The following is a 26664-nucleotide window of genomic DNA, read 5'->3' on the forward strand; positions in this document are numbered from 1 at the left end:
GCTGCCCCAGCCCAGCTCTCTCAGCCTGGCTCCAGAGCAGAGCTGCTCCAGCCCTCGCAGCAGCTCCAGGGCCTCCTCTGGCCTCACTTTTCTCCCCATGCATTTTAACCATATGTTGCCAGCACAGCTGAGTAGCACACACCTTCTGTCCAGCACCTGTAAAACCTCTTGTTGCATCCATCCCAACTGTATGCCCAAAGGGGAATTTTCCAGAGAGCACGATGGTACATGCCAGTGCCTTTCACAGCAGCACAGCCGTTGGGAATGTGGTTAGTGCACACAATTCCTAGGGACCCTTCCCTTGTAAAGATCAGCTCACACTCTGCTGGAAGTGCATGTAACAACCGTGAAAGCCCATGGGAACCTGTCACGTGCACTCTGCAGTAGTGCAGCTGATTAAAATCCAAAGTTTTCATTAAAGAGTTTTCTTTTATCCTTGCCAAAACTGCAATACTTCTGATAAGGAAGCTCATACCAAAAACCCAACCTGCAACCATGTGGAAATGGCTGAGAAAAGCACTGACATTTTGCTTCTTTTTTACTACAAATATTCCAAATTCAGCTCATTCTGCTCCTGGTCTTTATGTCCAGGCTTTATGTATAGATATGCCAAGCATGCTGTCTGACCAAAACACATGGAGAGCATTGGGGGGGTCTACTGTAATTCACCACCCATCTTTGTCAGGAATAGTCACACCATTAACCTCCTTTTCATGCATTTTTACTGGTCTTTGGGTAAATGAGTCAGAGGCTTGAAATAATATTTTTAATCCAGTTTGTCTGTCTCCATGGCTGTAAAAATGTGTCCTCCACTTCCAAAGTACACCTAATCATAGAATCATAGATGGTTAGGGTTGGAAGGGACCTTGAAAAACTGTATGGGTCTATAGGAAGACATAAGTTTAACACTTCCTTCCCATTTTCACTCATTATCACACTAGAATTCAGGCTCTGACTACAGAGTGTTAGAAATAAATACATCCCATCCTGTTTTGTAACAAATGCATAGCAAATCCAAGGCATGATTTAAACTTTATGACATCGGGGCTCATCAAATCTCCGTTGCAACAAAGAGGAAGATGCAGAGTCGACTTTGCTCCTTCAAGAGCACATTGGGGTTAGGGCTGAATCTCCATTTTCACATCAGGGTCTGTGACAGGGAAAGCAGTGCTCATCCCCTTGCACGTGCTCCTTTCTCTGCTGTCTTCTCCCCAGCTCCTACCGGTAGTTAATACAATGGGAAGGTTATAACCTTGGCACCATAAAAAGGGTCAGGGAGTGTGAAGCGGGCTGCAGATTCCGTAAAAGCTGCATTCCTGAAGGAGGAAGTTCTCTTGTTTGGAGGGTTGTCAAAAAGAACGAGACCCAGACAACTCTGCTGATGGTAAGAAAACACACAACAGTTAAGGCAGGAAAGCCAAGGCTCTCGACCGAGGCTGTCTTCTCCTTTGGGTGACCACAGTCACTCGAGCGTCTCTGAGCACAGGTACAATCCTATATCATCCCCATCTCCAATGCCACAATTTCTGCTCTGATTATAATTAGCAATTTATAAGACGTGCATATGCCAAGGAAGCGACATCCATGAGAAACGCTGATGACCAAGGTGAAAAGAAACTTAGCAGACCCAGCTCCGGGGGATTTAAATGTTAAACCCACTGTATTGTTCTAGGTTTGTGTCCTTCTCTAAACTGTTCATGTTGTGTTTGGTAAGAAATACTGTACAGCTATGTTGTGTGCTGTGTTACGTTCAAAATGTGGTTTTTTTTTTTCAGAAACAGATCATTTTTTAAGTTTGCTGGTTTTCTTGTGCTGTTTCAGTCTTTTATTTTTGATGGATTTTGCATGATAACATTTCAGCGTTTGGGAAAATATGGGAGATTAATCACTCTGACTTCCAGATCAAATGTATCAAGGGGAAAAGCTTATGTTTAAATGCATTGTCCTGTATTTTAACCTATTATATGTCTGTGTTCCCATTCCCCATTTTTATTGATGCACTGCACATACCTGACCTCCACGTTTGCCTGATAGTTTTTTTCATCAGTTTTGGAGTTCCAATTTCCCAGTTTTGTTTAAAAACCTGAAGGGAATAAGACCCTGATAACCATTAATTATTTACAATATGATTTTTGAACTGGATCTACTTAACCTCCATGTACCTGATCCAATTTGCAGTCAGTAGAAGCTTTTCCTCCAGGCGCAGCTTTATGTAAAGTATCACCCAAGAACCCAATTTACTGCGGTTCTCATGATTCAATCGATGAAACGACTCTGCACCGAGCTTCGCTGCTGCCCTGTATCAGCGCCTCGGCTCGCTGACACGCTTCACCACCACATAGCGATGCCTGGCTCCCTCCTGCGTGAGGGAAGCTTCAAGCCGTTTGCCTTATAAACTCCATAAGGGGATGGTTAAACCCGATCCCCAAAAGGGCTTTACCCTTTTCACACGAAATCTGAAGTAATTTACCTCACAACACGTCGGGCAGAACTTTGGTGAAACGCAGCCCGGTGTCGGCGCTTGGACTCGTTGACTGAATGCCCACTTTGTGTGCCCACTTTGTGGAAGCTTATCTCGCACAAGGGGCTCCCTAAAACGCTAAAAGCACATAACAAACCCCTCTAGATATGAGTTTTAAGGGACAATTACAGCGCCCATCCCTCAGCGGCGGCGGGCAGCTATGTGCAGTCTGCCTCCCCTCAGGCAGGGCTGCCCCATTGGGGCAGGCGCCGGTGGGGGGGGGGGTGGTGGTGGTGTTATGGTGCAGCCTTCCCTCGTGCCCCGGCTCAACTTTGTCTCTCTGTCTGTGTTTTGTCGTTGGTTTGCGTTGATTTTATTTACTTGTCGTTGTTGTTTTGTCCCCCTCCTTTTCTCTCTGTGTGTCCGTGTATATGTGTGTGTGTGTGTGTGTGCTTGTGGCCCCCAGGTCCTCCCCTGCGGTGTTCGTCCGCCTCTTCCACCCCCCCCGAGCAGTCCCCTTCCCTTCCCCCGACACCGCCGGCCAATGAGGGCCCGGGGCGGTTGCTGGGCAACGGCGCGGCCCAGCCGGCCGCGGACTCTGACTCTGAGGAAGAGTTTGTCCCTAATTCATTCCTAGTTAAAAGTGGCTCTGGAAACCTCTGTGTCGCCGCCAACGGTGAGTGATTCTCTCTCTATACCTACTTATCTTGTTCGTCTGACAGCCGTGTGCGGGTGTGGAGGTTGGTTTGGGGGGTTTGGGTTTTAAAATGTGTGGAAGGGAGGGTAAGGTGGTGGTGGTGGTGGTGGAATCACCTCATAAAGGTTGGTGCTGGCTGTTAGTGAGGGACAAGCCACTGTGGTACCTGGGTAGAGCTTGGAAAGTTAATGTGAGTTGAAGGTTGGAGTCTTTTCCCTTTTGAGGAGGGGGGTTTAGTTTTGTTTTGGCTTTATTTTTTAAGTCCTGGTTGGAAAACTGACCCAAAAACCTCCTTTCAATGTGAGGGTTGAGGGTTGAGGGGAGGGTGGCCAGTTGGGCTCAAGCCACAGCAGGCCCTGAGCACCTGAAAGCAGTCAGGAGGCTCCTATTGCTGTCAGCAGCCTGTCACTGAAGGGTTGTGTGGATGGAGGAGGGAATGGTGAAAACTCCAGTTTCCTTGAGAGTTGTGACAGTGGCATCAGTACCATGTGCTCAGGAGGGTGTCTGCATCCATATCGCCCTCAGAGGCTCTAAGAGATGTGCTCAGGGTAAGTATCTGAGGGAGCAGCACAACCCTGTTTTGCTCCCTTAGAGCTCCGGGATGCTCTAAGACTCCCCATTGGGGAGCTGCGGGTGCTCACCCCCTTGGATGGATGGTGCTGCTTAAACAAATTTAAGAGGAGGAATGAGATTCACAGCTCTCTGCTGCAAAGACAATGAGTCCTAAATGGGGAGGTAACTCTCGTTGGCAAAGAAATGTGAAATCTCATCAAGGGTAGTGTAACCTGACGAAGTGCAGATTACAGCAGTGGAATAGCAGTGGCCACTCGGGCCGCTGCCATCCGGCTGGAGTGATAATTGCTCACAGGTCTGATTTATGATGAAGGAGAAGGCATTCAAAGATATCTTGAAAGAGAGAAAGAAAGGTGAGAGAGAGGTTTACTGCAGCTGGCAATGGCTTAACTGCATTTATGTTAAGCTTCTAAGAAGGTTTCCTTGTATGCTGTTATCTCCCAGTAAGGAGAGAAAGTTTGACATTTAATTTGTTTCCCGAACTTCCCCCCCTCCCTCTTTCCCCAGCTTCCCTCTTCTTTTCTTTTGTTGCATTTGTTATGGTAAAAACAAACTTTCCCTTCAGGGTTTTTTTCAAAGGAGAAGGTTATCTCCTCTGAATTGTCATCCTAAGGAGAGTAGGGGGAAATACAGTGTCGTATTCATTCAGGAAACTGCTTAAAATTCATATCCTCCGTTCAGCTCCCCCCCTTCCCTCCAACCCTGTAATACGCACATATACACACACATGCATCTGAGTCCTTGCAGTCACAATTCATTGAAATCTGAAATCATGTAGATGACCCTCTTGTTGGAAATAAAGCCAAACTCACACTCCACCTTGTGTTTTCAACGTCACAACATGTACTTTGTTCGTTTAGGGAATGTATATGTACGGATACACGCACACCCCCCAGGTAAAAAGAGGGAAGAAAGAGAAAGCATTAAAGACCTTAATCTCTTCTTTTACTAATTAGCTGAACAACAGAAAAAACATTGTTCAGAGTCCACAATGGGCTGATGACATTATTGTGTTATTGATGTACTGGTTAGTTAGACTTTAGGCTTTTCAGCTGCCTGCTTATTTATCTTTTTTTTTTATTCTCAGTGCTTTTTGCATTGGCTTGTAGACATACTACATTCCCCGAGGCCTTCTTTGTGTGTAGGATTCAGCAGGTTGGTAATAAATATGTTCCACACAAAGACAGGGCGTCTGGGGTCTCATTTGTGTGCTTACTGTAGTTGTTCAGTAATCAGGAGTGCAGGTAATGCCAGCTCACTGGTGACTGTTAGGATCAGCTCAGCCTCACTCTGCTATCAGGAGGAAAACAAAGGTGACTTATTAATGCTACCTCCAAAGCCATAATCTGAGAGTTCACATGAATAAGCAGCACAGACCATACAAGCCCATCATGTCTAAAACCCAAAGGCTCTTCTGACCTCTGTAAATGGATTTAATTGCTTTAGTTCCTTAAGGTTCTGTTTCTATGAGGCTTAGTCAGCTTAAACTTTAAATGACAAAGGCAGGTCTTTATGTTCCTTTAATGGTGAAAATTAGTAAAAGCTTATTTTGGTTAGGACTAAGTTTAATACAGTTAGAGCACTCATTCTCGGAGAATAGTAGCTGTCTTAACAGCAGGACAGCCTGAGAATGCTGTCCAAAGGATTTGTGTTGCACTTTTTAATTGATTGTGGCTAGGTTTTCCTTCCACAGCTGTGTAAACTCAGCCTTAGAGAAGTCCATCCAAAGTAAGTAACACCCAGGGAGCAGCGCTGCTGTTGTAAATCCCCATGTAAATAGCAAATATAACGCACATGGAACTTAAGAAACATGCTACTTTTTGAAGATACAGTAGGCTATTCTTTATCTGAGTTCCTTTCATTCCAGAAAGGTAATAATACCCATAATATTATTTCTACACTTACACTTCCAGGAAAAATGTCCAACTAAACTTTCAAATGAAGGCTGGAACAAACTAATAAGTATTTAAACATGCAGGCGTCTCTTAAGGCTTTTAGTTTTGGATGGATTACAAGCTATTGTTTGGGGTTTACTTAGTAAAAGTAATTTAGAGCATTAAGAAATCCCTAATTTTTATTGTACCTATACAATCAGCAGGTACTTAATTTTAGGGAAAAAAGGAATTTTCAGACTTGGACTTTTTCACTTTTGGTTTTATGTATGTCAACTCTGGAATATTTTTTATGTTACCTAAAATAAGCCAAAGTAACTAGGATGTGAATGTCTCAATTTCATAGAGTAACAGAATGGTTTGGGTTGGAAGGGACCTTAAAGCTCCTCCAGTTCCAACCCGCTGCCATGGGCAAGGACACCTTCCACTAGAGCAGGTTGCTCCAAGCCCCTGTGTCCAACCTGGCCTTGAACACTGCCAGGGATGGGGCAGCCACAGCTTCTCTGGGAAAAGTCTGGGCCAGCGCCTCAGCACCCTCACAGGGAAGAACTTCTGCCTAAGAGCTCATCTCAGTCTCCCCTCTGGCAGGTTAAAGCCATTCCCCTTGTCCTGTCCCTACAGGCCCTTGTCCAAAGCCCCTCCCCATCTTCCCTGTAAGCCCTTTAAGTATTCAAAGGTCACACAGAGCCTTCCTTTCTCCAGGCTAAACAACCCCAAGTGTCTCAAACATTTCAGGATGTTTCCTTTCAGAAACTTTTTCATTTCCTGATTTGAGGATTTAGCACTGTTTGAAAAGTGGGCTGCCTTGGGATGTCTTGGTGGACTTTCAGAAACAAGAATTATTCAGGTTTCTCATCAGTCAATATGTGTATATAGTGGTATGTAGGTTTATATGTGTGTTACTGATGAGAAGCCAGAACTGTCTGTAGGCATCCAATCTTTAATCTAATTGTTTTAAGAAACTACCAGATGCTGTGCTGGATCAGAACACTGGTCCATGTAGTCTTTGTCAGTGCCACGGGAGGAGAAGCACAAGCCGGTGGAGTTGTAGGGGGGATGCTGAAGTTGAAGGTTGGCAAAGGTTGAGCACCAACCAAAAAGAGGGTTGTAGAGGTTGGTGATTGGCTTGGAGGCAGCAGCTCTCTTCCATTTGAACCAGTAAATAACACGAAAAAGAAATAGAGTATCTCTAGGGAATGGTGTTTAGGGAGAGCACGTCAGTCTGCCCGTCACTGTCCACTTCCCTCAACATCCCCAGCTGTGGCCCTGGGGATGTCAGCAGGTACATCTCTGCTTAGCACAGCTGTGAGGTAGGGAAAAGGCTGTTATCCCCATGGGGAGCTGATGTGCAGAGTGACAAAGAACAGATTTTGAAAAATATATGAAATCTGGGGAAAGCTGACATCGAAATTCCTTTGAGAACACTCACTGTGTTGCCTCGTAGTCAAAGCCGAAGTGCCTGGCTTCTTCCAGCTCTTTCATCAGTGAGCAGGCACCCGGTGTGAAGTGTGCTTTTGTCATTTTGTGGGGTCTGGTGTGTTTCTCTAAGTCACTCCTGTAAGGCAGACAGGAAGGCTGGATGTAGACATTTGAAACACCCTCTGAGATGGGAAGCACAAAATCCAGAATCGCTTCTAAAACTAGACTAGAAATTACTTAGGTGGCATTGGAGGTAACATCTATTAATTCTGTAGAAAGGAACTAATACAGTTTGGAGCCTTATCACCCGCTTCTCAATATCTGTATCCCAATTTCTTTGGCTTCTCCCTCAAATACATCCCTATTCCAACAACTCCCCACTGATTAACCAGTCCTGTTTCTTTTCTACCACCGAAGACATTTATTCACAAGTAGAAGCAGCGGTGCAGGGTCACGCTGCCAGTCACCCACAGTGACATTGCTGCTGGAAAGAGTGAGGGAGAGACGGGAGGTAGCAGGATTCACAGGGTGATTAGACTTTGAATTCCAAGAGAAGTGTGCAGCGTTGTGTGAAGCGTGGACAATGCAGCCCTCACCTCAGGAGCAGATTGCCTTCTCAGTGGATGGGAGGAGGGAAAACCATGTGGAGTACATCAATATTCCAGGGTTAAAACCTAGGAGACGACTGTGACTTCCATAAGAGCCTTGATTTCAGTGGAAAATAGGCCAAATCAGGATCAGCCTGACCCCGGGAGCTGAAAAAAACCAGTATGTGCTGCTTCTACTTAGTGGGACCTGCATGAATGAGCCACTTGGCCAACAAAATCCATGGGCAGGAGTTAATGCAGATTCCTTTACTGCCTTTGCCACTTTTTCTTTGTTTAGAGTGCTGGACAATTTGAAGCAGCAAGTTCCCCTAAGATCTTCCTTCTCACTTCTAACTAATAGGACCAGTTTAAACCTCCTGATTTGTACCCTAAAAGATGTGCCCTATTTTCTGTTTATTGTTTTTTATCTTTAATGATCAGCCTTGAGCTGTCGAAGACAATCATCGTTTGCAATTCATTTCCCTTTCCCATCCCTCAAAAAGAACTTTCCACCTTTCATTGAATGATTTGGCTCAGATTTATGAAGATATGAAGGAACTGCTGTAGCCTTATCTGTGTTTTATCAAATAGTTTAATTTGATATAAACTGTGCATTTCTGGCACTTTACAGCAAATAACTGAGCAGCTCATCTGCCACCACTGCTGCTATGATGGCTGGGTTTCTTCAGGATCTAAAAGGAAGTCATCTGCCAGAAATACAGGACACTTTCTGCTCAGTTTTTAATCTATCTATGTACGTGCTCAGTGTTTATTTCTTCAGTATCCTTAATGGGTTTGGTGCTGCCACGCAGAGCCTGCTGGTTTCAGACTCACTCTGCAGCTCGGTGTGACCAGCTGAAAGGCTGAACTCAGCATCAGCCTGCTTGGCGTCAGGAATCACATCTCTGATCTTCAGCTCTGACTTCAGCCATGTGAGCTGTCCTGGAGGAGTCTTGCTCAAGCAGAGGGTTAGGTGTTTACAACACTGGGATGGAAGAGGCATGTTGCAGAGAAATCAAACTGCAGCAGGGAGCTCGAAAGACACTGAATGTTAAAGCATTTCAAAGAAAGAATGGTATCATGGAAGGCTTCTTAGAAGTGCAGAATTTTCAGGGATCCGACTGGGGAGAGCAAAAGAACCTTTGATAATGTAATCTTAATAATTGATATTTTGCTCATCTAATAATTAATAATAAATCCCAACTAAATTAGAGTTTCTTTTATGTAAAGCTTTTTCCTTTTTTCCTTTCCAAAAAGGCTTGTGGATGGAGAGTCTATTCTCTCGCTGTGTTTTGTCCTTGCACACTGCTTTCTGTTGTTTCTTTCTTTACTACTCAAGTAAGCATGTCAAGTGAGAATAACAATTAATCTCTGCATCCATTATCAGAGATTTGCAGAGGCCATTAGCACTCAGTGTTACTCATCTTAGTAATTCATAATTACAGAAGGGGAAACTGAGGAATAGGAAGATAGAACCAACCATTTTCCAAGTGTCTTTTAAGACATTCAAAATATTCTTTGGATTAATCTGTTCCCTATTAAAACTGCCCCAACATTTCAGAAGTTGAGGCAAAGCCATCTTAAAAGAGAAGAAAGGTTTAAAGGATGTTTAATTTAGCAATAGTTTTAAAAACACTTTTAAATAAAAGAAGTTTTTTTTTTTAAGAGATGTGCTTGGAAAAATAGTATTTTGAAAGCCAGTTTTATGTAAGTTTTCACTGAATTTACCCTCTTATTTGGGAACATGTTCAGAGTTCAGCCTGAGAAACCGTGACCTAAATTCTTCCCTTTTAATTTTAGTCAGGAAACTAAACAAGAGACTTCTTAATCATAAGCTTTCAATTTAGGTAGAGGTACTTCAGGCTGCCCGGGTCTGAATCATCCTGAGGAGATTCCTTCTTTTTCAACTCATGGAAAGAGCTGTTGCTGACCATAGGAGCCTGAGAAGCTACTTGTAGCCTTAATCTGGTCATTTTGGCTTCATTTTCACAGTTACCATCTACTTGAACTCCCTGAAACAATCCCAAAATTCACTGACATATTGGAAAATGCATCCTCAGATCATTCTTCCAAATTAATCTCTGTTGTACAGATGACAACGAGGTTGAGGTTTTGAATTCCCAAGCATCAGCCAGTGCCTCTTAGACCCTGAAGATTGAGTAAACGGGCAGATGTGAGGCAGGATCAGATCATGAACTATTCCTGCTCCTATGCACTGAGTGATGGAACCATCCTGTTGAGCTTTTGTTCCTCCCATTTCACTCTTTCTACCGGAAGGAAAGATTTCAGTGTGCAAGCTGCAGACCTCTTGAAGGACATGGAGCTCTACAAGTGCCAGTTACCTTCCTGTCACTTCAAGCTCTTGCCCCATGCCCTTTGCATCCTGAGAGTATTTGTTTAACCTGGCAGGTTTTTTGGCTTCAGGATGAGCCAAAGGTGAGAAGCAAATAATTTGGACTGACACGAGTGGGAGGCATCTGGATTAGATTCCTAAAGAGGGGCGAATCCTGACCCAGCTGAAATCCTTCTTGGTGTCATAAGCAGGGTGTTTGGTCAGAAGTGGATAACACGGACATGCAGAAAGTCAGAGCTGCTTTTTGCAGAGACTAAATATCCCAAAGAGAACAAAGCAAAGTTGCAATTGTCACATCCAGTGAAGGGCAGCAGTGAAACGAGCCACCTTTCGAGGCCAGGAGGGAACACACTGAATCAGTTAAAGCAGATTTATAGCTTTTTAGCTGTGATAAAACCCTATCAGTGTGTATATGAATTTACATAGGAATAGGGTTAGGGTTTTTTCCCCTGTCTTTTAATGCAAGCCACATTGGAAAGTGTGCACAAAGGAGCCCCACTCTGAGGAAAGACAACTGGAACAAATTATATGCATTCAGACTTGTTAAACTGATTTGGCAGCAGAAATATTCCTGGTAACCTGAGCATTACAGCAGCACTGGTATAGTTAAGGTTATGTCAGCATTTCCATTAGAAACCCCTACTTTCAGAGGTTTATATCTGCAGTAAAAATTCACTGTGGGGTTGAAACTTGACAAGCTGTGCAAGGTCTCATCTGAGATGGATTGTGTTTTTTCTTCTACCTTTTTTCTTTACAAAATTGGGGAGAAAAATCTGTTTGAAGAGTGAAGGTACAAGAGCACAAACAAAAAATAGCAGCATTCTGCCTTTGATCCTTTCCGATGTTAAAAACCCCTTTTTCTTTCTTTGTAGTGCAACAAAATCTTGCTCTGAAGGAGGAATTAATCATTACACTATTAAAGGAAATGAAACATTAATTTATGGCCCATTAGATGCTTTTTCACTACAGGACTGCCAGTGTTTTTGGTCTACCTCAGCTTATACTGAGAGATTTGTGACTAACATGAAACAAAGCCCCCAAAGGAGCAGATTCTGTGTGGAAAAAATGCTTCTGGGCAGCTTTAGAAGAACAAAACATCGAAGGCAGAGTTGTCCAGAGACTGGAGCAAGTAGTAGGAATTCAGCTGTCTGGTTTCTGCCACAGGCTTCTCAGCTGAAAAACTTAACCTCAGCTTTCTCCATTGTAAATGGAAGATATGTAAGCAGCTTCAGCATCCTTCCAAGCTATTCCCTCATCTGTACAATGTTACTGGAGCTAGGCATGGTTTACAGTGAATGAGTAGACAAAAAGGGACCCATGGCTTCATATTTGCAGACATCAGGTTTCATAGTGTAAGCTATTACTGTCTTTCAAATCTCTTGAGATTTCTGGGTGCACAGCATTGAACTTGTTATTTCTGAGTGTGGATCATCTCCGAGCTGATGCCTGCATGTGTGTGCTCTCTATTCCTGCAGGCTTGTGTGTCTTCTACACTCAGAGAACTCCTAGCTGAAGTTCATTAGAACTTTTTCCATTCACCAGGTAAAAGCTGGTGTGGAAGTGCAAAGCATGTTAAAATACAGGAAGGAAGTCTGATGCTTGTGTACTCGAGGCTGCGTTGTGTTATTTCTGTGAAATGGATCTCTCAGCTGGGAATGAGCTCAAACTTTCAGGAAGGCTTGTTCCATTAGCTGTTTTCAAGCCCTATGTCTCCATTTCAAAATGAGGACCTGGGGGCTTTGAACTTTATTTATAAGCTGAAATCTGCTGGTCACTCTGAAGCAGTGATTAATTTGTAAGGGAGAAGATGCCAGAAGTCTCGCTCTGACCTGCATGTTCTTTCAAACTAAACATCCCATAACTGCATAACCTCAGAAGATGTCTCCCCCCACTTCCTCCTCCATCGTTCCTGCACTTTGCATTATTCACTGTGTTTATTGTAACACACTATTAATCTCAACCACAACTTTCAAACCATTGTGTGACCCCAACAAGTTCTTCAGCTAAAGTGGTGATAGCTTTAGGTAGAGTGGGTGGAAGCTTTGAGGCTCTGAGTAGTAGGGAAAGGATCAGGTTAAAATGTTTGAGGCTTGAACTCAGAGGAAAAAGTGCCTTCTGTGGATACAGCACAAGCCTTCTGAAAAGTGATATTGAGAACATGACATGAGGGGATAGTGCAGCTTCTTGCTGTGTGTGTCTGAACCACGGTGGATCCTTTGAAGTTACTTCCCATGTGTACCTGGGTGCAAAGGAGTAGAGTTGTTTTGTTCAAGAGAGGGCAATCCTTAACCATGTGTCTAACAGCAGGACCAAGCCCTTAGTGCCCATGCTTGGTAGTAAAGCTGGTGTGATAGACAGTTATGGCACAGAAGAAGCCTTTGATCTTGGAGGGCTTTATATGAAAGACTGTCACAGTTGCTTAAGAGTCAATTGGGTTAAGCCTTTGAGGACTACAAGCCCTACATAAGAATTAATTTTGCTGGCAGCTTGGAAAACACCAGAATTTTGAGGGTTAAAGTTTTATTTCATTCCTGCCATGTGAATTGTGACCAAAAAACCCCAAAAGAGATGGAATAGCTGGTATAGTGTTTTAAATGCACGAATGGCGTTAGCTCAAACTCTGTGACTGCAAGGTCAGTGATTTGTAGTAAGTCATATCTGGAAGTGGGAGGCAGAAGACTGGTGACCGGTGACAGTTTGTGACCTTGGCCACGTGACCCCAATGCTGGTGCCTGGCTCTTCCATGAATAAAATGGGGGATAATGGTCATTGTTTGATTCTTACAAGCTTTGGAGAGAGATTTAGATTCTTGAAATGCAAAATCATGTTGTGCTCCCACTCCATTCTGCTGATCCACAGTACTGCTGGTGTTCAACATGTGCTCACATATCTGTAGGGAAGGGATGGTTTAGGCAGCCTAATTGTAACATGTCTTCAAGGTCTTCCCTGACTTTTAGCAGGGAAGATATAATACATCTTTTTTTTTTTCCTCTTTCCATGTAATAATTAGATCTATTAATGGAAGTCTACTAATTGGCTTCTATTAATGGAAGCCTTTTCCATATGTGAAGAAAGTGTAGCAAAAAGACAAAATGGTTCAAATCATAAGATTATGTGACAAAAGATGATAGAATTCAGACTTACAGTATATCCCATTTCTGTTTACAAGACATCAGCTGATACTGACATGAAAATACACAACCATTCACTAAAGGCAGCAATGATGAGGTGAAAGACCAGTGTCTCCATGTTACTGGAACTACTGAAGCCCAGATCTTGCAATCAGAATCACAGGCTGGTTTGGGTTGAAGGCACCTTAAAGCTCATCCAGCTCCAACCCCCTGCCACGGGCAGGGACACCTTCCACTAGAGCAGGTTGCTCCAAGCCCCTGTGTCCAACCTGGCCTTGAACACTGCCAGGGATGGGGCAACCACAGCTTCTCTGGGCACCCTGTGCCAGCGCCTCAGCACCCTCACAGGGAAGAACAACTTCTTTGTATCTTGTCTAAACCTCCCCTCTTTCAGTTTGATGTCACGTCTTGTCTTTCTTACTTGTCCTAACTGAAGATTCCCTGGCAGGGCAGTAAATTCGTATAAATCACAGAATATCTCATGTTGGAAGGGACCCGTAATTACAGGCAATTTTTACCAGTTGTCTTAAAACATATTGTTCCTTTCTGGAGCATCTGAGCCTTTTCTGTTCCCTGAAATCTCTGTAGGTTTTCAGAGTGTTTCTAGGTGTCCTGCCAATTTAGTTTCTTCATCTCAGCGTGTTTCATTTTCTTCCTGTCTAAATAAGGACCTGTATTGTAGAGAGAAAAATCTGCCTCTCAAAATTATTGAGGTTAAGCAGGTTATAATTCCAGAATTTGGGACACCTCAGGATATTAGGCGGTCAGTAAGTACAACATGCTGCAAACAGGGAAATGCATTCTGAACCCATAAGTGGCCATATATCTTTTCAGCCTTGTGGTGGCCAGGCCAGCGATAGGCAAGTTTGTGTCATCACAGGCACTATTCAAAACCAGCCAGCCATGACAGCTCAGGAATTGGACTCCAGGTTCTCCCACATGAGGGGAGAATTGAGCTTTGTGACCTGCTGCCGAGAAATGAAAGCAGTGCCACATGCCTCATTAGCATGACAGCTCTGGGAGTGGGCTTGGGATGTAATAAAGTGCTGCAAGACCTTGGAGTGCTTCGGTAGGAAAGCTCGCAAGTGTAAAATCGATGCTTTTTGATACATTAGGTGGTAATGGAAGAAGCACAGCACAGAAGTGGTCTGATCAGATGATTTAGTTATAGCTATAAATCTAGTGGCAGGATCGTGGCAACGTGATAGGACACAGCATTTCATAAGGAGCATGGCATAAAGATTCAGGCATTAGTCAAGCCTTGAAGCACACATAGGTGAGGGTGGCATTGCTGATATAAATGACAGAGTGGTTCATTCTGGGAAACACACTGAGTAAAACAAGGATCCTCAGTAGTAAATGGGCACTTTAGACAGAGGTGAAGATTCTGTAGAGGTATTTCTGGTATGAAATTGCTCTGGTGAAAAGAAAATCAGCATAGATTCCTCCAGGTTAAAACTCATCCTTACACACTGAGCCCTGCTTTGCCTTACCCTGCCTGGCCAGATGTGGAGATTTTGTACAAACTCTCCAGAGCCACATTTCAATAGTAAAACTACTACGACTTGATGGTTGCTTGGGTGATGTTTTAATGTAAATCAGCTCTTTTCCTTGCTACTCGGTTTACATAAGTCCTGCCCAAATCACCCTAACTTACCTCCCTCCAAACGAACAGCTACATGAGGCTATCAAAAGGATCTACATCCTACCTCAAGCCATATAGTTCCTCATTCAGGCATCTTGGTTTCAAATTCAGCCTTCCTCTTAAATTACCATCAGTTTGGCTGCCCTTCTTTGTATTGCAGTCAGTTTTTCTACACCTCTCTAATAGCATGGGACAAGTTGGTACAGCTTCACCTAGGCAATGAGTACCCAAAGAAAGACAGGTCAGGTAAAACCAAATGGGATTGACATCTCTTCCTGCCATTAACCTGTGCTTGATGAGGAAAAATACCATTTGGAGTAGTGCAGGGGAGTAGCAAGTTGGGGGAGACAAAGCAGATTTTAGTGTTTTTGTAAGAGTGAGTTACCGAAATCCTGCCTGGTGCTGCCTGTATCTTTTCTGATACCCCAATGAAACTTGAAACAAGAGGTCGTCTCAGAGGGTAACAGCTTCCAGCCAAAATGTGCTTCAGTCTACCAGACCACCCATCCTTTCTTTATCAATGAGGTCAAAATAATAGCAGTACTTGACACTTTTACACAGATGGGTAAAATCCATCGTGTCACCAGGAGATATTTCCAGCAACCTAAGCCATGGAACTGTTTTTAATAGCAGAAGTAGTTATATTGTGCCTTTCCTGTGTATATCTCTCAGCAATTAGGAAACAGTAGGTCTCCTGGTACCTCCTTGAATCAGATAAGTGTGATTATCTCCCATTTTACAGAGGTCACAAGTGACTAGCCCCAGGTCACCCAGGCATTCTGCAATAGCATCACGGCAGGATTCATCTCCCCTTACCCTCCTGTGTCTGTAACAACCATCACACTATGTTCTCTCCCCAAAGCTGCACAGAGACAACACAATTGAGCGCTTTGGTGCAATTAATTTCTAACAGGTGACTTCCTAGACCTGATTTCACTTGCTGAAAATGGCTTAGTATGTTTACAGTTTACAGATAACCACAATGTTCGTGTATGGATTTCATATAAAACGCACAAATTTGGACAGACATCCAACTGATGCATCTATCTAGATCTGCATAAAGTATCCTGTTTGCAAATGGGGTGAGAAATCAGTGATTTTCAAACATAGATGTGAAATTTGCACTTAACTACCTGTTTGAAAATCACATCGTAGTTTTTAGTCACGTTAACTCCTGAACAGGGAATTTAAGCCCGTGCTGAACATTGCAGTAGCTCCGAGTTAAAACAGTTTGCTTTGTCTTCCATTTCTTCTCCCTAAAAAAACTCTTGAGCGGTTTATATCAACGTCAAAAGTTCCTCCAATCCATCTTGGGCTAAAACACAAACAGTTCCCCTCTGACTGAACTGCAGCTTGGTTGCTGTCACATGCAAAGCTGACTAATGCCCTTTAATTTATGAAATGCTACGTAGTCCTCAAAAGATTGCCTAAATATTTTACTGCATGTCACTTCTTTGTTGGAAACCAGACCCCGGCTTTGCTGTGCCGTCCATTAAGTAGAACCTCTTCAAATTACTTCTGCTTCTAAATGGGAGTTTGTATGTGCTAACTTTTATCTCACGACTTCAAACGCATCTCAGGGCTCTTGCATCTCTTTTACTATTTGTCTCCGTCGTGAATTAATGTAATATTTATGTGCAGGATTTTGAGGTGGTCTTAAAGCTTTCAGTTTTATTTCTTTCCCCCGAATTGTTCTTTGCAGAGCACTGGGAGGGGGTAATATTTAAGGTCCCTTCAAAGAATATGGATAACTTTCATCTTCTCAGATGCTAAGAGAGCAGGATGTTTGCGTGCTACAACATCTGATAAATTACTGTGCACTGGAGGTAACGATAACACTTGAAGTTTCCCAGCATTAATTTCCTTGGAAGTTGTTCAGCACAGTAGCCACGGAAAAGCTTCTTTCAGCTCGAGCGAGGAACTGAAGGAAGGAGAAAGGATCTGTAGAGACTGGCACAAGTGGCTTGCGTGGCAGAAAGATAATCCCTGAACACACCTGTGCAGCAGGAACACAACGTGGGGATTAGTTTGGTGCTTCATGTGTCACTCTGGCATCCTCTCCCTGAACCGCCTGAGTGGTTTCTGCTGGCCCGGCTCGAGTGTCACTACAGTGAATGTCACCACGGGGGGATTCCGATACCCAACAATGTGTGCTTGTTTGTTCATTTTGAGGCTGGGGGCTGAGGTGGAATTTTTATGGTGTGAAGGATGAGGGGAGGAAAGAGCAAATAATAACCTGAAACACAGCGCTCAGTGCAGTTCCTCAACCTTTGCGTTCAGATCTGCCCTTTCCACAAGCATCCCCTCGCCCCATCCATTACCCCAGTAAAGTGGAATTCTGCTGTTAGTGTTACTCTGCTGGGGAGCAGAGCATAAGGGGACTCTTAAGTACTTATTCCTGCAGTTTTAATCCTTCCAGCCAGCCTTTGCACTTACTGAACCGTAGTTTCTCCTGTATTACAACTTTCCTTGTGTTTTCCATTTTGCACTGTGAGGGTCCAAAGCCTCGCGCTGGGTGACTTCACGTCTATAAAAACAGGAGGTTTGAAAGGTTCAGGGGAATTCTCCTCAGCTCTCAAAGTGCTCTTTGCAAAAGGTGGGAAGTGAGAAGCAGAGAAAAGATTATCAGGATCTGTCAGTGCATTTCGGAGGAAATGGCTCACTTGGATGAAGTACTTGTTGCAAAAGCCAAACTTGGGGCAGAAAAAAGAAAGAGCACTAAATTCCAACCTGCAAACAGGAGGAAGAAGAGGGTAGAGAAAGACCTAAGAGTGTGGAAGAAAGCTTTGTTTCAACTATATTGGAGTTTCAGATTGGCCCGATGTGCTTCCTGTGGCGTTGGAATGCTGTAAATTGGAAGGGCTCAGGTTGGGAACAGGTCTGAAGCGCTGCTTTCTGAGCCCAAACAGACTTGCACTTACTGCCAGAACGGTTTATTCAGCGGGCTGGATGGGAGCCAGAGGAACTGACCGCCCTGTGAGCTGAAACCAGTGCCAGCCGGGCGAAGAATAACATTGCTTTGACTGAAATGGCAACTGTTTGTTTGTTCTTCCAGCAAAAGGAGGGGGGAAAAAGCAGCTTTTAGTGCTGGTGGTGACAGAGAAGGTTGAAAATCGAAGAGACAAAAGAAGATTATTGTGAAAGAGGATGAAAGGTTACGGGGAAGATTTTTCTCTGTGGTTACACTTCCCTGGTCTCTTGCTCTTCACTGGTTTGCAATTAAAAGAAAGGCTTGCTCTGCATTGCCTTTAACATACAGGTTTTTTTTCTTCTTCTGCAAATATATGGTAAATTCTAGATGATAAACTACCTTTACTGGTAATGGTTATAATGTACCAAACCCGTCAGGCAGTGGAGGTGCTGGCAGAGCAGCATGTGATAGTTGTGGAGGTTACAACCCATAGTTTCTCATGTGTTAACAGGAGGATACTTCACAGAGTAAAGGAGCAATTGAACGTGACTTAGGGCTTGATCTCAGTGGCTTTAGCAGGAGTCTAAAGTGAGCAAAATACGTAAGCTCAGGTAGTTTTTAAGTCTTTTTTAAGTGACTCCTGGAGAGGATGGCTTTCCTTCTGATGGTTTTGTGAAGCATAGAGTCCCAAACTGGTTTGGGCTGAAGGGACCCTAAAGCTCATCCAGCTCCAACCCCCTGCCCCGGGCAGGGACACCTTCCACTAGAGCAGGTTGCTCCAAGCCCCTGTGTCCAACCTGGCCTTGAACACTGCCAGGGATGGGGCAGCCACAGCTTCTCTGGGAAAAGTCTGTGCCAGCGCCTCAGCACCCTCACAGGGAAGAGCTTCTGCCTAAGAGCTCATCTCAATCTCCCCTCTGGCAGGTTAAAGCCATTCCCCTTGGCCTGTCCCTCCAGGCCCTTGTCCAAAGCCCCTCTCCAGCTTTCCTGCAGCCCCTTTAGGCACTGGAGCTGCTCTAAGGTGTCCCCTTCAGGAGCCTTCTCTTCTCCAGGCTGCCCCAGCCCAGCTCTCTCAGCCTGGCTCCAGAGCAGAGCTGCTCCAGCCCTCTCAGCAGCTCCGGGGCCTCCTCTGGCCTCGCTCCAGCAGCTCCACGTCCCTCTTGTGCTGTTGCCCCAGAGCTGGATCAGGACTGCAGGGGGGTCTCCCCAGAGCGCAGCAGAGGGGCAGAATCTCCTCCCTTGACCTGCTGCTCATGCTCCTTCTGATGCTCCAGTTTGGGATGGGTCACTTCTTGCTCTCAGTCTGTAGCGTACAGCAGCTCCTTACACACTGTACCACAGAACTGTTTGAGCGCCAAAACTGCCTTGGCTGGAGAACTTCTTGCTTGTGACGCTGCCATTTCACACATACTGTTTGACTTGGGTTCTTGCTTATTTATTCTGCGAGCTTTCATTCCATTTGGCTGCCAGGAGCTGGCCTCATCACACGCAAGAGGCACTGGCAGCGAGCTGGCAGAGCCGTGCCACGGGAATCGCTGCCTGCTGCATTGTAGCTGGTCTAAGGTCAGGCTGGCACCAGCCGGCAGCCTCATCTGCAGCCAAGTCACTCCTTGTCCCCTGTTTGTGCCATACTCATCCTCAGGGAATGTCCACTTTGCCTTTTTCTGGTTGCTATGCAGACTGCTTTTTCTTCCCCAGCCCCTAATGTTTCTTGTAAGACAAATAGTTCCAGTTAGGCAATAGTAGTAGTAGTAGTAGTAGTACTGACACATGCAGGTGATAGTAATAGTAGTTTGCATGTGTCAAGGCAAATATTACATTTGACTTTACTACCTCTAGAGAAATTTGGTGCTTATTTTGTTATCTCAGCCCCTGGAATGTTCCAATTACCAATAACTTTAGTCCAACTAAAAGAAAAGTAAAATGAATTTTCTACAGTTCTTTATTTCATTGAAACAGGTTTAAACCTGAGACAACTACAGACATTCAAACCAAAGAGGGATAAAATCCAAAGTATGTTATTAAAATACATTGTAATAATTTTAATATTGAAAATACTGAAATATTAACCAATTTCATTACATTTTAAAACTTCATAAAGAGACAATGTTAAGAATTCATGTCAACCACATGCTTTTTGGGGGCCCACTTTTCTTTGGAGAAGGTTTACCCAGCTCTTTTGGGCTGGGTAGACAAGGTAAGGGATGACAGCTTGTGAGGGCAGGTCATTTCGGCTCATTATTTGGATGAAGCATGAAAAGAGGAACGTGGAAGATGGTATTTTTCATTCCCATTATCCAGAGAGGAGCAGCTGCTTATGCAGATATTATGAAGCTTAGTGGTGATTTCAGAAATGGGAGTAGGAGAGCAGGAAAAGAGAAAGTCATCCTCTGGTTCCTTTTTGTCTTTAAGTGCCTTGGAGCATCTTTATATTTCCTTTTCATTCCAGGACTATCACCTGGGTGCAGTCTAACTTGTTTGGTCCTTCCAGCCTCCTCATACTGTCAACTTCTCTTTTGTCTCCCACTGGGACTTTGGGCCAAGTGCCACCGTATGTGACTCTCCAAGGTTAGATCCAAGTCACAGTTGCCTATCAGGAGGTCGTGTGCTTTGTCAGCCACATGGTCTTTGTCCCTGGAAGGCATGAATTTGCTCCTGCAATGCCATGAGCACCATTGGGAATCACAGAATGAACGAGGTTGGAAAAGACCTTCAAGATGATCAAGTCCAACGTTCCCAGCACTGCCAAGGCCACCACTAACCCATGGCACTGAGGGCCTCGGCTACACGGGGTGTGAACACTTGCAGGGCCGGTGACTCCAGCCCTCCCCTGGGCAGCCTGTTCCAATGCCTGAGCACCCTCTGGGGAAGGAATTGTTCCTCAGCTCCATCTAAACCTGCCCTGGTGCAGCTTGAGGCCATTTCCTCTTGTCCCAACCTTGTTCCTTGGGAGCAGAGACCAGCCCCCTCCTGGCTCCATCCTCCTGTCAGGCAGTTGCAGAGAGCGAGAAGGCCCCCCCTGAGCCTTCTCTTCTCCAGACTAAACCCCCCAGGTCCCTCAGCCGTTCCTCATCACACTTGTGCTCCAGGCCCTGCACCAGCTCCGGTGCCCTTCTCTGGCCCCCTCCAGCACCTCAATGTCTCTCTTGCAGTGAGGGGCCCAGAATTGAACACAGGATTCAAGGTGCAGCCTCACCAGTGCCCAGCGCAGGGGGACAATCACTGCCCTGGCCCTGCTGATACAGGCCAGGGTGCTGTTGGCTGCCTGGGCACAAGCTGGCTCATGTTCAGCTCCATCAATCAGCACCCCCAGGTCCACACTCTGTGAAGGGTTAAATCATATTTCTGTGCTGTGCTGAACTCCAGCATCGCTCAGCTTTACTCCAGGTGGGTGGAAGGACAGCGATGTGGCCCATTGAATTTCTACTGCTCCTTTTTAATGACGTACCAGAAGGAGAGATTCCTCCTTGAGCCAGATGTGCTCTGCTTTGGAATTGCCATTCTGGGCATTTCGAGGGGAGGCAGAACGACAGGCTGAGCACTCACATTGCTCATACCTCAAACAAATGTTTTTCTGATTAATTAAAATAAATTGGCATAACAAGAAACACAGTGTGCGTCCTCCGAAGTGCAAAGTTGTTTTCTCATGCAGCTTCCTGTTCGAGCGAGCACTTTAATTATCTCTGTTTGTGCTCAAAAGCAAATTTGGACTTGTTTATTTCCTTAGAAATCAGCATTGCTTGATTCCCATTGCTGCTTAAAAGGCAGCAGCCTGGAAGGGAATTGTCCTTAACCAAGAAGTGTGTTTTCCCCTATGCACACAGGCTGTTCTCTTCAGCCTCCCTTAGGAGTGACCTAAACACAGCTCTAGGTAAAGAACTTTAATCTGTGTTTGTACAGAATCACTCTCTTGGTTTGCATGATTTTATTATTTAAACATAATAAGCTTCAGTAGCTCATGAGCAGCACACTGAAAGACAGAGTTGTGGTAGTAGGAAAAGCAGCAGGATTTCCTCATTCAATAGAGAACCTCAAAAAGAGAATTAAAACACTCGCGGCACTTGTCAGTCTTCAAATAGTCCCATCACTATCAGTAGGAACGGGAAAAATCCTATCATTATAAAAGTAGATATTGGCCAATTCCTTACACAAAAATAAACATGAATGCAAAAAAATATATTTCTTATTATTGATAGATTCCAGATTGGGATGAAAATGAATTTCCCAATTGCTTTTCTGTGTGTAGAATGGTTAGGAAATTGCATGTGACCTCCTTCGCTGTCAGCAGCGCTGTTAATGTTTTTGTTGAGTTACATCAGGTTGTCCTAATAAACTAGTTGTGTATTCTCTTCTTTGGTGCTATCAGATGTTGGACTGGATCCATGCTGGAATGGGAAACCCAGGAATGCTTGCCCATTGGCTTGGATTGTTGCTGGGACTTCCTGAACTATCAGTTTTCATTGCCAGTCAGTGCTCTGGGACAGTATCAGGTGTTCTCTTTAACAGAGGCACAAACCCAAAATCTCAACCACTTCTTTGTGGTTCCTTGAAGATCTCTTATCATCTTTGCAATACATGAGTATTGACTCTTGACATGAGTATCCCTCTGAGATACATGAGTATCCATCTGAGATAGGCTCTGCATCAGGGACTGTAGTGATAGGGCAAGGGGTAATGGGTTTAAAATTAAACAGGGGAAGTTCAGGTTAGAAATAAGGGAGAAGTTCTTCTCTGTGAGGGTGATTAGAGATCATGATCTCAGGCTGGTTTGTGACAACTTATGTACCTGCTCCTCCCCATCCTGTTCTGCAGCAGGTGAAGAGACACTGGAGACACATCACTAGCATTCGAGTGCCTCTGCAGTGAAATACCTTGCAGCTGCCTAAGACCATGAAACAGCACTGCTTAGATGTGTAGGTCTTGGGAGATAAAAGGACCACCTGATTTTGTAGTCTCATCTCCTGGGTGACTCACTATGTTTCACTCCACTGAACAGTAAGCCAACAGTTTCAAGTACAAATTGGGGAAAAAAGAAAGAAAAAGACTATTTCAACCAGTTGCAAAGACAGGGAAAATCTGGAGGGGTGGAATAGAATTCCTGAAATCAGAATGTAACTAGGACAGAGGAGTCATAAAATCATAGAATCATAGAATGGTTTGGGTTGGAAGGGACCTTATAGCTCATCCAGTTCCAACCCCCTGCCATGGGCAGGGACACCTTCCACTAGAGCAGGTTGCTCCAAGCCCCTGTGTCCAACCTGGCCTTGAACACTGCCAGAGATGGGGCAGCCACAGCTTCTCTGGGCACCCTGTGCCAGCGCCTCAGCACCCTCACAGGGAAGAGCTTCTGCCTAAGAGCTCATCTCAATCTCTTCTGTTTCAGTTTAAACCCATCATCCCTTGTCCTATCACTCCAGTCCCTGATGAAGAGTCCCTCTCCAGCATCCTTGTAGCCCCCTTCAGACACTGGAAGCTGCTCTGGGGTCTCCACGCAGCTTCTCTTCTCCAGGCTGAACAGCCCCAGCTTTCTCAGCCTGTCTTCATACAGGAGCTGCTCCAGCCCCTGATCATCTTCGTGGCATCCTCTGGACTTGCTCCAACAGCTCCATGTCCTTCTTATGTTGAGGACACCAGAACTGCACACAGTGCTGCAAGTGGGGTCTCACCAGAGCAGAGCAGAGATTCCAGAACAGTTTCTGTTGCATAAAATACAGTCTCTCTGATGCTCTGGATTATACATCCCAGCTGTCCTCGTTTTGCAAGTCCAATGATTTGAGTTTCTGTAGAAATGTTTGTTTATGGCTTTCTTCCCCCTCCTTGCCTCACACACACACACCCCAGGAATTCCTTTTGTATCGTAGCTCAGCTTTTATTTGCAGCAAAACAAAAGCAAGCAAACCACAGCTAATTGGCTTTTCGTTCTCAATCTCTTGACAAGTGACAAACACTGAGATCAGATTGTGGTGCGTATCCTGCAGCGCTCGCGTGGAGCCCGAGTTAGTGAGTTGTGAATTCTCTGTTATAGGCATAACAGAGAATTCTTATTAAGAATTCTTAATAATTCTTAAGAACACACTTATCATCACACTGCCTGTGCTGGGGGTACCTGTGTCTGTACCTGCTATGCCCTAAATGCTTCCTCTTACAGTAAAAGGGGTAACCTGTGGCCTGCTGACACTATGTGAAAAATAGCATTCAGCATAGAATCACAGAATCATAGGAGCAACCACGTTGGAAAAGACCTTTAAGATCATCAAGTCCAACCTTTCCCCAGCACTGCCAAGGCCAGCACTGCCCCATGGCACTGAGGGCCTCGGCTACACGGGGTGTGAACACTTGCAGGGCCGGTGACTCCAGCCCTGCCCTGGGCAGCCTGTTCCAATGCCTGAGCACCCTTTGGAGAAGGAATTGTTCCTCATCTCCATCTAAACCTGCCCTGGGGCAGCTTGAGGCCGTTTCCTCTTGTCCCATCCCTTGTTCCTTGGGAGCAGAGACCAGCCCCCTCCTGGCTCCATCCTCCTGTCAGGCAGTTGCAGAGAGCGATAAGGTCCCCCCTGAGCCTTCTCTTCTCCAGACTAAACCCCCCCAGGTCCCTCAGCCGTTCCTCATCACACTTGTGCTCCAGGCCCTGCACCAGCTCCAGTGCCCTTCTCTGGCCCCGCTCCAGCACCTCAATGTCTCTCTTGCAGTGAGGGGCCCAGAACTGAACACAGGATTCAAGGTGCAGCCTCACCGGTGCCCAGTGCAGGGGCATTACTTAGCTCCTATTTTGTGTCAATTTTTGCTTGATTTCATAGCTTTTTGAAGCATGAAGGGGTTGAACCTTGTTGCTAGGAAATTCTAAGGAGTTGGGTAGTATTCATAATGCTGAACTCAGCAGCCCAGGATTCCCACCCATGAAACTTGCTGTTGTCTGAGATCTGTGTATGACTACATCAAAGTGTGTCCAGTGCTTCTTGTTGTGGTCTACTCAAATTTACATTGAAAGCAGAATTCCTTTTGTCTTCATGAAGAATGGACAAGGCCCAAAGTTCGGGTGACCAGAGAAGGAAGACATTGCCCTCAGGGAATCAGGGCAGAGTTATTGCTACAATTCTGTCTCTGGCCAGCCATACCTTGTAAAAGTCAATGGACATTTTGCTGTTGGGCAGAACATTGCATCTGATAGACTGTGTAATTAAGAAATTATTCATTACAGTCTGTTTTCCTTCTCCTTTGCTCAGGACAATCAAACCCCAGCTATGTTGATATAAAGCACTGGAAACACAGGTGGAAGCAGAGATGAAGTGCCATAAGGGTTTAGTTGAAGCCCTGCCCCACCATGTCATCTACTTGGTTAGTTATTTCTCCTTACCATAAACAGCCTTCATCAGCAAAACATATTGATGCTAAGATGGCATGATTTTCTCCTTTGGATTTCCAAATGCCCTGCTTCCTGCCAGTGGGCACTTTATGTAACCATGTCAATGAACAGGAGTGGATCATGGGAGTTGAATTTAGAGATCCTTCCCCCTCCACCCCCAGAACTGGAGCCAGCACCAGCTTTGCCATAAAACAACATGATGAATACTTTCAATAATCACTCTTCTGCCCCTGTAATTCTTTCTTCTTCTCTCCCTACTGTGTCTCTGTAAGCAAAGGGGACCCTCTGATGACTAAAGGGCCAAAGCCAGCACTGGCTTTGCCCAGCACATTCCCTTGTGTTCTCTGTTTAAGTGTGAGCAGGGAAGCAAAGAGGAGGCTGGGACTTCGCTTGTCAATTTTGAGCAAACATCATGCTGCAATGTTAGACTGCAACACATCTCAAGGGAGGTTTCTTGACCTCCACATTTGCTGCTTGAAGCCGCATAGTTGGGTGTCAGATAACCCAGAAAAAGACCCAGGGGCCAACTAGGCGTTAGCTGGGTACTTTTTCTTTTAAGGGAGAACTAATGAGGCATGTGTGAGGTTTTGCCCCCCTCCTTTATCTACTCAGTCCTCCCTAGACCATGCAGAGACTGTAAATCTTCATTTGTTGAAGAAATAGCAAGCATGGCTTCTTGGTATGTAGTTGGCAAGAAGTAAGTGAAGAGTTTTCCTGGGGTTTTGAATCTTCACATTTCATTTTCAGTGTTGAGAACTTTATTCCTTTCTCTTTAACAAGATGTAGTGTAAAGGCAACAGTCGTGTGTTCAGACATGTGCCATCAGTTACAGTCAGTACCTGATGTTAGGAGTTAGGAGGGAGGAGGTTTTTGGCCAGTTCATTGTGGCTATAGAAGAATGGGAATCTCTGGAAGACTGAATGGTTCGTTTGTGATGGGGATGCCAGTACCAGAGAAATGCTGCCCTCGTGGTGCCTTTTCTCCTCCAGCTCAGTGCCCAGGAAGGTACAGCTTCTCTGGGCACCCTCTGCCAGGGCCTCACATTAGAGTGGCAACAGGCATTGGGCTGACCAAGTGTGCCTATGTTAGCAGAGCTCTTCTCTTTGCAGATCATCTTCTAGATGTGTGTCCTCTGCTTGAACACTTGTAGGTCAAATTGGGCTGTTAAGGCTGGTAGGCAGCGTTGGAGCTGGCGGGGCTCCAGCCTTAGCAGCGAGTCCGTATCAGTAATCACTGGGAGATTTGATTATCAGGGATTTATCAATACTCATTGGCCTTGTGTGAGTTGTCCTCAAGTGCAGCTTTTAAAGGACACTGAAGGATGAGGTGAGATTTATTTACACACTTTAAAATGCAGAAAGATTCCCAAGGGATTTGTAAAAAGTGCCTAGCAGGCACTTGCCTCATTCTCTTGACACTTAGAGAGAGGTACCTGGCTGGTGCAGGCACTTTTATACACTTTACTAAAGGTATATATATACACATACACTAAAGGTATGGTTTTCAGAAGTGGCCAAGCGATGCACGAGCCTAAGTCACAGTAACTTTTGGGAACACTTAGACTCTAAAATCATGGACCACTTTGGGAAACGAAGCCTAACTTGGGCTTAAGGCTTTCTAGAAAACCCATCT

The 26664-nt window shown here is 44.9% G+C and overlaps 1 protein-coding gene across 11 annotated transcripts in view; it reads left to right on the forward strand.

The window, feature by feature from the left end:
• Positions 1–26664, forward strand: part of TENM4 (teneurin transmembrane protein 4) — a 1610848-nt gene that overhangs the window by 1330667 nt on the left and 253517 nt on the right. Inside the window, exon 6 of one of the 11 annotated variants that reach the window (XM_030476272.2) lies at positions 2928–3137. The exons of the other annotated variants lie outside the window; for them this stretch is intronic. Coding sequence (XP_030332132.1) covers positions 2928–3137 — 210 coding nt within the window. The remainder of the gene's footprint in view (positions 1–2927; positions 3138–26664) is intronic. 11 annotated transcript variants of the gene reach the window in all.

This window comes from Strigops habroptila, chromosome 2 (genome assembly GCF_004027225.2).
Source record: "Strigops habroptila isolate Jane chromosome 2, bStrHab1.2.pri, whole genome shotgun sequence".
NCBI classification, from domain to species: domain Eukaryota; kingdom Metazoa; phylum Chordata; class Aves; order Psittaciformes; family Psittacidae; genus Strigops; species Strigops habroptila.